General features: G+C 53.8%; 1 protein-coding gene across 1 annotated transcript in view; it reads right to left on the reverse strand.

The window, feature by feature from the left end:
• Positions 1–12,204, reverse strand: part of LOC147099528 (SH3 and multiple ankyrin repeat domains protein 2-like) — a 177,446-nt gene that overhangs the window by 98,737 nt on the left and 66,505 nt on the right. Inside the window, exon 6 of the mRNA XM_085969757.1 lies at positions 6,698–6,852. Within this exon, the coding sequence (XP_085825883.1) occupies positions 6,698–6,852 (155 nt within the window). The remainder of the gene's footprint in view (positions 1–6,697; positions 6,853–12,204) is intronic.

Genomic DNA, 12,204 nt, shown 5'->3' on the forward strand with positions numbered 1-12,204 from the left:
ACTCTGTATCAAACCCCGTGCTGTACCTGCCCTGGGAGTGTTTGATGGGACAGTGCAGAGGGAGCTTTACTCTGTATCTAACCCATGCTGTACCTGCCCTGGGAGTGTTTGATGGGACAGTGTAGAGGGAGCTTTACTCTGTATCTAACCCGTGCTGTACCTGCCCTGGGAGTGTTTGATGGGACAGTGTAGAGGGAGCTTTACTCTGTATCTAACCCGTGCTGTACCTGCCCTGGGAGTGTTTGATGGGACAGTGTAGAGGGAGCTTTACTCTGTATCTAACCCGTGCTGTACCTGCCCTGGGAGTGTTTGATGGGACAGTGTAGAGGGAGCTTTACTCTGTATCTAACCCATGCGGCACCTGCCCTGGGAGTGTTTGATGGGACAGTGTAGAGGGAGCTTTACTCTGTATCTAACCCGTGATGGAGAAAGTGGAGGATAGAAAAGAATGGAGGACAGGGGAAAGAGAGAGAGAAAAAGAGAATAGCGAGGAGAGGGATGAGCAAGGGAGAGACTGAAAGAAAGAAAAAGAGATGAAGGGTCATCGACATGAAACGTTAACTCTGTTTCTCTCTCTACAGGTGCTGCCTGACCTGCTGAGTATTTACAGCATTTTCTGTTTTTATATAAGATGACAGACTGAGAAGCAGTGATGGGGAGAGAAAAAAAAACACTGAGGGCTGGGCGGAGGGAGAGAGAGAGAGAGAACGAGAGAAAAAGCAAGAACTCCCCACACGGTCACGGCAGCCTCATACATCAATGAGAAGAGAGAGAGAATGAACACAGGACACTGGGGAGCCAGCAACAGGAGTGAGCAGGAGATCCAGGCCAGAGCTGTAAATAGTGCCTCATGAGGGTCGGGCTGCGGTGCTGGCCAATGGCATGCGACGCCACGCCTGCCCTGGCCCGGTCCACCAAGGATCGGAGCGCCGTCACTCATACCCGACCTGCACTTCGCATTAGAGCTCGACAGCGACCCGCCAACTCTCTGCACTGAGGCCTTTCTGTGCCAATCACTTAAATAGAACAAGGTCACCAGCAATGTAGAAACCGGCTTCATTCAACACCAACTTACAGCCTTCAGCTTGCTCAGTGACACAAGCCGAGGCCAGAGGTGTTTCCTCAAAGTGAGGGAGGAGAATAATTCCACCTCCCACCCCACCGACCATAAACCACCCTAACCCTCCGATTTTCTCCCCTTCTCTCATGAATGGCCCTACCCCTCTTGGACTTTGGCCCCCCCAACACCTTTTCTTCACAATGTAATCCTAGACAACGAGTATCACAGAACGACACGGCGCAGACGGAGGCCATTCGGCCCATCGATGCCCGTGCCGGCTCTTTGAAGGAGCTGTCCCATTAGTCCCACTCCCCACTGTGCCGAGGAATCTTAGTCCCACTCCCCACTGTGTCGAGGAATCTTAGTCCCACTCCCCACTGTGCCGAGGAATCTTAGTCCCACTCCCCACTGTGCCGAGGAATCTTAGTCCCACTCCCCACTGTGTCGAGGAATCTTAGTCCCACTCCCCACTGTGTCGAGGAATCTTAGTCCCACTCCCCACTGTGTCAACGAATCTTAGTCCCACTCCCCACTGTGTCGAGGAATCTTAGTCCCACTCCCCACTGTGTCAACGAATCTTAGTCCCACTCCCCACTGTGTCGACGAATCTTAGTCCCACTCCCCACTGTGTCGAGGAATCTTAGTCCCACTCCCCACTGTGTCGACGAATCTTAGTCCCACTCCCCACTGTGTCGACGAATCTTAGTCCCACTCCCCACTGTGTCGAGGAATCTTAGTCCCACTCCCCACTGTGTCGACGAATCTTAGTCCCACTCCCCACTGTGTCGACGAATCTTAGTCCCACTCCCCACTGTGTCGAGGAATCTTAGTCCCACTCCCCACTGTGTCGACGAATCTTAGTCCCACTCCCCACTGTGTCGAGGAATCTTAGTCCCACTCCCCACTGTGTCGAGGAATCTTAGTCCCACTCCCCACTGTGCCGAGGAATCTTAGTCCCACTCCCCACTGTGTCGAAGAATCTTAGTCCCACTCCCCACTGTGTCGAGGAATCTTAGTCCCACTCCCCACTGTGTCGAGGAGTCTTAGTCCCACTCCCCACTGTGTCGACGAATCTTAGTCCCACTCCCCACTGTGTCGACGAATCTTAGTCCCACTCCCCACTGTGTCGAGGAATCTTAGTCCCACTCCCCACTGTGTCATCGAACCTTACAGCAGAGAAGGAGGCCATTCGGCCCGTCATGCCAATTGGTGAACTATTCGACTGCAGGGTGCATCACCGCACGGCTGTCCACCTGATGTCCAGTAAGAGTCATTGCAATTAGGAGCAGGATTTTCCCCACCCCCCTCCTCCCCTAGCTCGGGAGTAGGGTAGGGGGCGGAATGGGTGGGGGATGGGGGTGGGGGGAGAAGAGAGGCCTTTTGTAGCAGGCTCAGATGAGATCAGCTCTCAACACAGACCTGGTGTTGGACCAGAGACCTTCCTGGACGGTATAACTCAGTCTCAGACCGTGCACCGAACCACTGAGACCCCAAGGATTTTAGACGATACAGAGAGAAAAGCCCGAGTTACTCCAAACAACTGGGCACATCGCCTGAGAAGCATGTCTTTCTCTTCAGAACAGGAGGAGGCCATTCAGCTCCTCCAGCCTGTTCTGCCATTCAATCAGATCATGGCTGATCTGCACCTCAACTCCGTTCACCTGCCTTTGCTCCAGATCCCTCGATACCCTTACCCGACAAAAATACATCGAGCTCAGTCTTGAAAGACTTAGGGGGGAAAATTCAGTATCGCCCGGATTGGGGCGCCATTATCGGCCGTGCGCAAAGTTTAGCGCCTGGCGCTAATTATCACCTCCGACGGCAAACTTGGCTTTTATCGCCCCTGGAGGTGATTGGAGCGCTAAATCAGGCTCTTCACACCTGTCTTAAGGCGCAAAGGCCGAGGAGCGAGGCGCTACCTCAGAGCGCTGGCGAAGCAAGGAAGGGCAAATCAAAATAAACCTGCAAAGTGCTGCTCATTATTCAAAACTCCTTCACACAGCGTTGAATCTCTCCAGAAGTCTCTCTCTCTCTCTCTCTCTCTCAGAATGTGTGGTGCAAAAATGTCACCGACAAAAAAAGGGCAGGAAGCGGTCGCCTTTAAATAGCGCTCCCCTAGTCCCTTTCTGACAGCATAACGCTCCCCTCAACCTGTCGTTGCTAGCGGCAGGCGGTAAGGCAGGGGGCGCCACTCAATATCCGGTCCGGGGCGCTACCGGGGCGTTGCGCACTCGACTGACGTCACGAACTGCCGGCGCAGGAGATCGTGGCGGTAGTGTTTAGCGCCGCCGCAAAATGTCTAGTTAATTTCATGAACGGCGCAAACATCGCCGCGCCCGGGCGCTAGTTGCTTTGCGCCCCATTAGCGCCCTCTTAAGGCGCTAACGGGAGGCGCAAACAACTGAATTATTCCCCCTTAGATTATGAGGAGTGATTACATAAACTAGGCTTGTGTTCCCTGGAACAGAGAAGGTTAAGGGGTGATTTGATTTGAGCTTTTGTAGGATTTTGAAAGGAATTGATCGGGTAGATAGGGAAAAACTTTTTCCGCTGGTGCGGGGAGTCTAGGACAAGGGAACCTGCGACCGGAAACCTGTGACCGTTGATTCGGAGATGGTGACAAGCAATGTCTGAAATGAATTGGCCTCGGATGGAGAGGCTCAAACCTAAAAAAAAAAGGTTGGCGGGGGGGTGGGGGGTGGGGGGTGTTTGTCTTACTTTTGCCGCGAAGCGAGCAGATCATTGGCCTGGCCTTGAGGCCTCCCACCGAGAGGTGGCCGGGATCGGCCTCCGACGATCGTCTCGCGTTCAGATGGGACAGTGGGGGGGGCGGGGGGGGGGGGGACACGCGCTTAGGGGAGTCCGCAGCACGCGAGGCCTAAGCTTTCCCGGTGAGGCCTGCTCCTGCTCCAGCCGGGCCCCAACTACCCGCTCGGGCCTCTCCTGGGCACGGTTCCTCGGTTTCTCCGCTCAGGCCGGCAGTTTGAGGTTGTCGTCGGCCCCCTCCCCGATGACGTCATCAGTACTCGACACGCCTACGTAAAGAAGGACCCCGCCGGCTTTTGGGCCGGGGCGTCCTGGCCCCGGCTGCACGTTAAAATTCAGCACGAGGGCTTTCCGGCGGACAAGCAACCCGGGCGATTTCAACTGCCCGGTGTCCGCTGGGTGGGTGTGGTTAAAATCGCCTGTCCCCCACCCCCCACCCACCCTCCGCCACCACCCCTTCCTCCCTTAACATTCTGAATGGGTTGGACAGGGTAGACGTGGAGAGAATGTTTCCACTTGCGGGAGAGTCCAAAACTAGGGGGCTGTAAATACAAGATAGTTACGAATAAATCCAATAGGGAAATTTCTTTCAGTCACTTTCTGTGGCAGAGACTGAAAGAGTCATAACGGCACAGAAGGAGGCCATTCGGCCCATCGAGTCCGTGCCGGCTCTCTGTAGAGGAATCCAGTCAGTCCCATTCCCCCGCTCTATCCCCGTAGCCCTGCAAGTTTATTTCCCCCAAGTGCCTATCCAGTCTCCCTTTGAAAGCATTGAGGGGTAGATTTTCCCGAACCTGTCGGGAAGAAGGCGGGACTTCAACCTTCGGGTTTTTGACCCGCCTACATCGATGTCCGGCCAATCCGCGCGACTTTCCCTTGATTGACCTTGTTAAGCCCGCCCAGCGGGCTCAGCAGGCCAATGTCTTAGAATAAGGAGCTGCTCTTTCAAAACTGAGATGAGGAGGAACTACTTCACTCAGAGGGTGGTAGGTCCATGGAATATGCTGCCCCAAAAAGCTGTAGAAGCTACATCATTACATAAATTTAAAACAGAAATAGATAGTTTCCTAGAAGTAAAGGGAATTAAGGGTTACGGGGAGCGGGCAGGAATTTGGACATGAGTCTAGGTTCGGAATGGTCATGGCCCTGTGGGTAGCGGAGCGGGCCCAGGGGCCGTGTAGCCTGATCCTGCTCCTATTTCGTGTGTCTAATTCTGTTAGATTCAGGAGATGGTTCTGTGATAGTGGATTGGCGGTTAGGATCAGATCAGCCATGATCTTATTGAATGGCGGAGCAGGCTCGAGGGGCCGATTGGCCTACTCCTGCTCCTATTTCTTATGTTCTTACGTTCTTATTAAGGGCCACCCGGCAACAGGTGACGTCACAGACTGAAATTTCATCTGTCAAGATTTCTTGACAGATGAAATATCAGTGTCTCACACCTGTTTGAAGCTGCCAAACACTGACAGTCTGAGTTCTAACATGAGTCCTTCTGCACAGACTCAGTTCGAACTCTCACCGGCACTCAAAGCTGAAGGCTGTCACTTTTCACAGATCGCAGCCGTTCAGCTTTAAGTGCCGGCTGAGTGATGGGCTCCCGACGGCTACAGGAAGAAAGGCTGTGAAGGTAAGTACAGGTAAGTAAAAGTTCTTTACACACTTTAGACACACCAAAAACACTTACCTTTGCACTCATGCACCCATCACTCACCTGAGCGCCGACATCGCGACCCCTCCAACTCCTTCAACCCGACGGCCCGCCTGCTCTAATCTGGCGTGGTTTGGAGCCGTCGGGAATCCCACACGTAACCCCTCAAAATAGGGATTAGGCTAAAAACTGCCCGTTAACTACCTGTTAACAGGCAGTTAATTGGCACTAATCCCTTCCTGCCTGGTTTCGGCGGGTCCCAGTACAGGGCAGGTACCTGCCGCCCCTGAAAGTTGCGTGGGGCGGGGTTTTGGGTGGGATGGTGTCGGGACCCCCAAATTCAGAATTTCCCCCCCCCCACATGCCTGAAACCCCGCCCAACGGCTCGGGGAAAATCGGGGCCTGAGTGTCTCCGCTTCCACCACTTCTGTCGGCAGCGAGTTCCAGCTCCTCACCACTCGCTGCGTAAAAAAGATTTTCCTCACATCCCTCTCTTGCCCTAAAACATTAAATCTGTGTCCCCTCGTCCTTGTCCCATCAACAAGCGGGAACAGCCTTTCCCCGCCTAGCCTATCCAAATCCATCATAATCTTGTACACCTCTATCAAATCACCCCTCAACCTCCTTTGTGACATGAATCAACTGAGCGGCCTGCGGGTGGCGCTGTCCAGGGAGAGTATAAATACTCGGGCACGGGCCCAGCTTGCGCAGGACATTCTTAACAGGAACTAGTGAAGGACACAACTAGACCTCCATGTTGTAAAACAGTTGATTAAAGCTTTGTTTAACGCTTAGACCAAGTGCCTAGTAGTTTTCTTACATCACTTTGCTCTAATGAAAGCAAATCCAGCTTCTCCAACCTGTCCTTGTAGCTAAGAGCCCCCATCCCCGGAACCATTCTGGTAAATCTCCTCTGCACCCTTTCAAGGGCCTTCACATCCTTCCGAAAGAGTGCGTGCGTGTGTGGGGGCCGGTGGTGGATGGGAACACCACCTGCGGACTGGATCAGCACAGTTACAACGGCCTCCCCCGCACCCCTCCGCCCCAATGGATATGGAACAGGGGCGATCATGAAGAAAGGTCATGTATGGTATGGTAATGGGGGACCGTGGGATGGCCCCCAGAAAGATGCAGCCCCTTGCCTGGTGGAGGGGTGGGGGGTGGTGGGGCGGAAGAGAAAAATGACAATATATTTTGACTCCCCTTCTCTCTCTCGCACAAACCTTTGACTTTTTCGCCCTTGTTGAGTTGGATTTCTCCGTCTCCCTGTGGCTGGTACGACTTCACCACCACAAAGGCCCTGCCCGGGACGGCACTGTACAGCTTGCGTTTCGGCACCCGGCCCAGCGTCCCGCCGGCGGAGTCCTTGTTCGCCGAGCTGCAAACAAAGATAGACGTCACGGTCAGTCTCCCGGGCAGCCTCCAGCTCCTCGAGGCCGAGGACATTGCTTCAAGATCCACAGTGGCAGCGGCAGCCACGGATGTCTGGTTCTCACTCAAAGCAGGGGGGGATTTGGGGGCGGTCTCACCTTATTCCGTGTGTGTGTCGATTGGGCTTATACTCACTGGAGTTTAGAAGATTGAGAGGGGATCTCATCGAAACCTATAAAATTCTGTGAGGCCTGGACAGACTAGATGCAGGAAGGATGTTCCCGATGGTCGGGGAGTCCAGAACCAGGGGTCACAGTCTAAGGATAAGGGGTAAGCCATTTAGGACTGAAATGAGGAGGAATTTCTTCACCCAGAGTGTGGTGAACCTGTGGAATTCTCTGCCACAGAGGGCGGTGGAGGCCAGTTCATTAAATATATTCAAGAAGGAGTTAGATATATTTCTTAAGGCTAAAGGGATCAAGGGATATGGGGAGAAAGCAGGGACAGGGCACTGAGTTTGGATGATCAGCCATGATCTCATTGAATGGCGGAGCAGGCTCGAGGGGCCGAATGGCCTACTCCTGCTCCTATCTTCTATGTTTCTATGTGTGTGTTTGTGAAACAGGGAGTGGGAGACAGACAGAGGGAGGGAGAGAGAGAGACGGAGAGAGGGGGAGAGGGGGGGAGAGAGAGAGGGGGAGAGAGAGCGGGGGAGAGAGAGCGGGGGAGAGAGAGAGGGGGAGAGAGGGGGAGAGAGAGAGGGGGGAGAGAGAGAGGGGGGAGAGAGAGCGGGGGAGAGAGAGCGGGGGAGAGAGAGCGGGGGAGAGAGAGCGGGGGGAGAGAGAGAGGGGTGAGAGAGAGAGGGGAGAGAGAGAGAGAGGGGAGAGAGAGAGCGGGGGAGAGAGAGAGGGGAGAGAGAGAGAGGGGAGAGAGAGAGAGGGGAGAGAGAGAGAGGGGGGAGAGAGAGGGGGGAGAGAGAGGGGGGAGAGAGAGGGGGAGAGAGAGAGAGAGAGAGAGAGAGAGAGGAAGAGAGGGAGAGAGAGGACAGACAGAGAGCGAGAGAGGACAGACAGACAGAGAGAGGACAGACAGACAGAGCGAGGACAGACAGAGAGAGGACAGACAGACAGAGAGAGGACAGACAGAGAAAGGACAGAGAGAGAGAGGACAGACACACACAGATACAAAGGGAAGCAGTGAGACGCACGCAGACACGCAGAAAGAGAGGGAGAGGGATACAGAAATCAAACGCAACGTGTTTCCACTTTCTGCTGCTGTCTGCTCTGGGAGAACTTACTCTGCAGTCTCTTTACTTTGCGATTCTCAGTTCTGACTCTGCTTATTGGGCAAGGCGGGTCTCTCTTCGCTAATTTATGAACGGCATGTTTGTACTACAGGGGAGTGCTGAGGCTGACGGGTTAGAAGTGCCACGCACACGTCACACCAGTTCACCAGCGGACAACCTGCCTCCTCCTGAACCCAAGAACAGTCTCACACCCAGGGAGCTGGTCAGCAACACATCGAGAACAGACATCTTGCTGTACAGTAGCTCCGTTACCGACACGTTGTCTTTCCCTTTCCCATAGAAACATATAAGATAGGAGCAGGAGGAGGCCATTCGGCCCCTCGAGCCTGTTCCGCCATTTAATGAGATCATGGCTGATCATCCAAATTCAGTACCCTGTCCCTGCTTTCTCCCCATATCCCTTTAGCCTTAAGAAAAATATCTAACTCCTTCTTGAATATATTTAATGAATTGGCCTCAACTGCCTTCTGTGGTAGAGAATTCCACAGGTTCACCACTCTCTGGGTGAAGAAATTCCTCCTCATTTCTGTCCTAAATGGCTTACCCCTTATCCTTAGACTGTGACCCCTGGTTCTGGACTCCCCGCCATCGGGAACATCCTTCCTGCATCTAGTCTGTCTAGTCCTGTTAGAATTTTATAAGTTTCAAAGAGATCCCCTCTCATTCTTCTAAACTCTAGCGAATAGAAGTCTAATCGACCCAATCTCTCCTCATACGTCATTCCTGCCATCGAACGCTGTCTCCCTCCTTCCATCTCTGTCGCTCTCTCTCTTTCCCTCCACAGTCCCATTTCGAAGAGGTGGTGGGTGGGGGGTGGCGGGGCAGGGGAAACAAATTTTGACACACAAAAGCCAGGCAGAAAATGTCCCAGTTGTAATTTTTACAAAGGGCTATGTTGCATAGTCGAAGCTGGTGGGGGAAAGGAGTGGGGGGGTTGGGGGCGGGGGGAAGAGGGAGGGAGGGAAAGGTGTTGGGGGAAGGGGAAATCGAGGGTAGGGGAAAGGTGTCAGGGAGGTGGGGGTCGGGGAGGGAGGTCAGGGATCTGGAGGTGGGGGCGGGGGGAAGAGGGAGGAAGGGAAAGGTGTCGAGGGAAGGGGAAATTGAGGGTAGGAGAAAGGTGTCAGGGAGGTGGGGGTCGGGGAGGGAGGTCAGGAATCTGGAGGTGGGGGCGGGGGGAAGAGGGAGGGAAAGGTGTCGAGGGAAGGGGAAATTGAGGGTAGGAGAAAGGTGTCGGGGAGGTGGGGGTCGGGGAGGGAGGTCAGGAATCTGGAGGTGGGGGCGGGGGGAAGAGGGAGGGAGGGAAAGGTGTCGAGGGAAGGGGAAATTGAGGGTAGGGGAAAGGCGTCGGGGAGGTGGGGGTCGGGGAGGGAGGTCAGGGATCTGGGGAGGGGGCCGAGCATGCAGGCAAAGGTCGGCATTGCACCAGTGCAGTTCCGAGCATCATCTGTGAGAGCACCTCGAGCCTGAAGTGAGGCTGTGGGATTTGAAAATGGACAGGCAGCCATCTTAATAAGATCAGTGATGGGGTGGGTCGGGGAGGGGGGGTCGTGACCCATTTCCTCTTCACCTCTGACCCCCTGATAAACTTGGCGCCTCACCGGGGGCCTCTCCGGCTGCGAGATGTTGTTGCTGCCTCTCCTCCAGTTCCCCAGCGAGGGACAGCTACTCAGAGATGAAGCTGCCCCAGCACCCATTAAGAAAGGAACGCCGTTGAAACGATAGGGCCCAAGGTCATTCTTTCACTCCCTTCCTTCCCGTGAGGGACGGTCTCCATAGCTGCCCCCCCCCCCACCCCGCGGTGACATGCCCCTGTGGGCCGCCAGTCAGCTGTACCAAGACTGTCAAACACAGCGGGGCAGGCAAAACCTCTCCATAAGCGAACTGACATGAATCTTGTCATTCATGAAAGAAAGACTTATGAAATAATACTGAGCGGCCTGTGGGTGGCGCTGTCCAGGGAGAGTATAAATACTCGGGCACGGGCCCAGCTTGCGCAGGACATTCTTAACAGGAACTAGTGAAGGACACAACTAGACCTCCATGTTGTAAAACAGTTGATTAAAGCTTTGTTTAACGCTTAGACCAAGTGCCTAGTACTTTTTTTACGTCACGAACCACTAGATGGAGGCGGTGAGCGGGAACCGCAGAGTGATGCAGCACAGGTGGAGGCCATTCGGCCCATCGTGCCTGTGCCGGCTCTTTGAAAGAGCTCTCCAATTAGTCCCACTCTCCCCTGTCCTTACCTCATTACCCTGCAAATGTTTTCCCCTTTCAAGATAATTTGTAAGTTAAAAAAAGTAAAATTGTTTTAAGGAGGGATTTCCTTTTGTGACCTGCAGCTTGTCACGGAGTGTGTATCACTGAGCCCGGTTTATTTTTTTATTTATTTATGAGGGAGTCACCAGCTCAGATGTTGAGTGGCGTATTCTGTGCATCACCAGATCATGACAGACGAAGGAGGACATTCAGCCCATCTTAATTCATTGATCCAGAGGGATCCCAAAATCCTGCCATTGTGACATCCAATTGTTTCTTAAATGACTCCACGGTTTATGCCTCCACTGCTGTGTGAGAGAGCTTATTCCACACAGTGATTACTCTTTGTGTGAGGAACTCCCTGAGATACATCCTACAATTATCTCTTACAAGGGCGAAAGGGGTTAAATTATGAGGGCAGGTTGCATGGACGAGGTTTCTATTCCCTTGAATGTAGAAGATTAATGGCTGATCTAACTGAGCTGTTGAAGATGATTGAAGAAGTTGATTGGGTAGAGAGAGAGAAACTATGGGGGAGAAATTGGGGCGCCAGCCTCGCCAGGGCGCTAAAAGTAGCGCCCCGGAAGCATTCGCGGCCGCCCGCTGGAAATTGAGTGGTAGCGCCCCAAAGGGAAGCGTGGCGCTACTGGAGGCGCCCCACATCCCTCTTGGGGCGCTGCGACTGAATATCGTGGCGCAACGTGCCGCAGTGCCACACGCTGCGGCACGTCGCCCTGCGGTATTGCAGGCCTTCCTCCCCTTCTTAAAGGGGAGGGGCCTTGTGCAGCGCGACCTGGGGCCCAGCTGGGCCCCCGAGGATCGGGAGTGCAGACAAAAGAACCCGGCACCGAAGAGAAGTGCCGGGTTCTTGGAATGCAGCCGGCGCGGTGAATCAGGGGGCGCTGCCAAATATCGCGGCCGGGGCGCCAGCGAGGCGCTGCGCACACCGATGACATCATCGATAGCAGCATAGCGCTAACGGGTAGCGCCACCACTAACGTCCCGCGGAATTTAGCGGGAGGCGTGGGAAGTGCCGCGCCCGGGGAGGCGTGGGCTTGTGACCCACTTAGCGCCCTCTTAAGGCGCCTACGGGTGGTGCAGCCTACTGAATTCCTCCCCCTATATCTCTTAATATCTCTCAATGTCTCTTAATCTCTCCTGCTTTCTAACCTATTACTGACCTCCCCTTTTGTTCTTTCATCCCCTCCCCCTATTCCCAGCCCCTAAACTTGCTTTCCATTTCCTGCTGTTTTTCCAGTTCTGACGAAGGGTCTTCGACCTGAAACGTTGACCCTGTTTCTCTCTCCACGGATGCTGCCCTGGCCCGCTGAGTATTTCCAGCGTTTCCTGTTGTTATTTCGGATTTCCAGCATCCGCAGTATTTTGCTGTCGTAAACTATTTCCTCTGGTGGGGTGGGGGTGGGGGTGGCAGGGGGCGGGGAGTCCAGAACAAGGGGGCGTAACCTTAAAATTAGAGCCAGGCCGTTCAGGGGTGATGTCAGGAAGCACTTCTTCACACAAGGGGTAGTGGAAATCTGGAACGCTCTCCCTTAAAAAGCTGTTCAGGCTGGGAGGGAGTCAATTGAAAATTTCAATAGCGAGAGTGATGGATTTTTGTTGGGTAAAGGGTATTGAGGGATATGGAACCAAGGCAGGTAGATGGAGTTAAAATACAGATCAGCAATGATCTCATTGAAATGCAGGAGAGGCTCGAGGGGCTGATTGGCCTCCTCTTGTTCTTAGTTTGAATCTGTGTACTTTTGTTCTACTTTTGCAATTTAATCTGAAGTAATGTTT

The sequence above is a fragment of the Somniosus microcephalus genome, chromosome 28, assembly GCF_052327205.1.
Source record: "Somniosus microcephalus isolate GS21.2 chromosome 28, FLI_Smic_1.0, whole genome shotgun sequence".
Classification (NCBI taxonomy): Eukaryota; Metazoa; Chordata; class Chondrichthyes; order Squaliformes; family Somniosidae; genus Somniosus; species Somniosus microcephalus.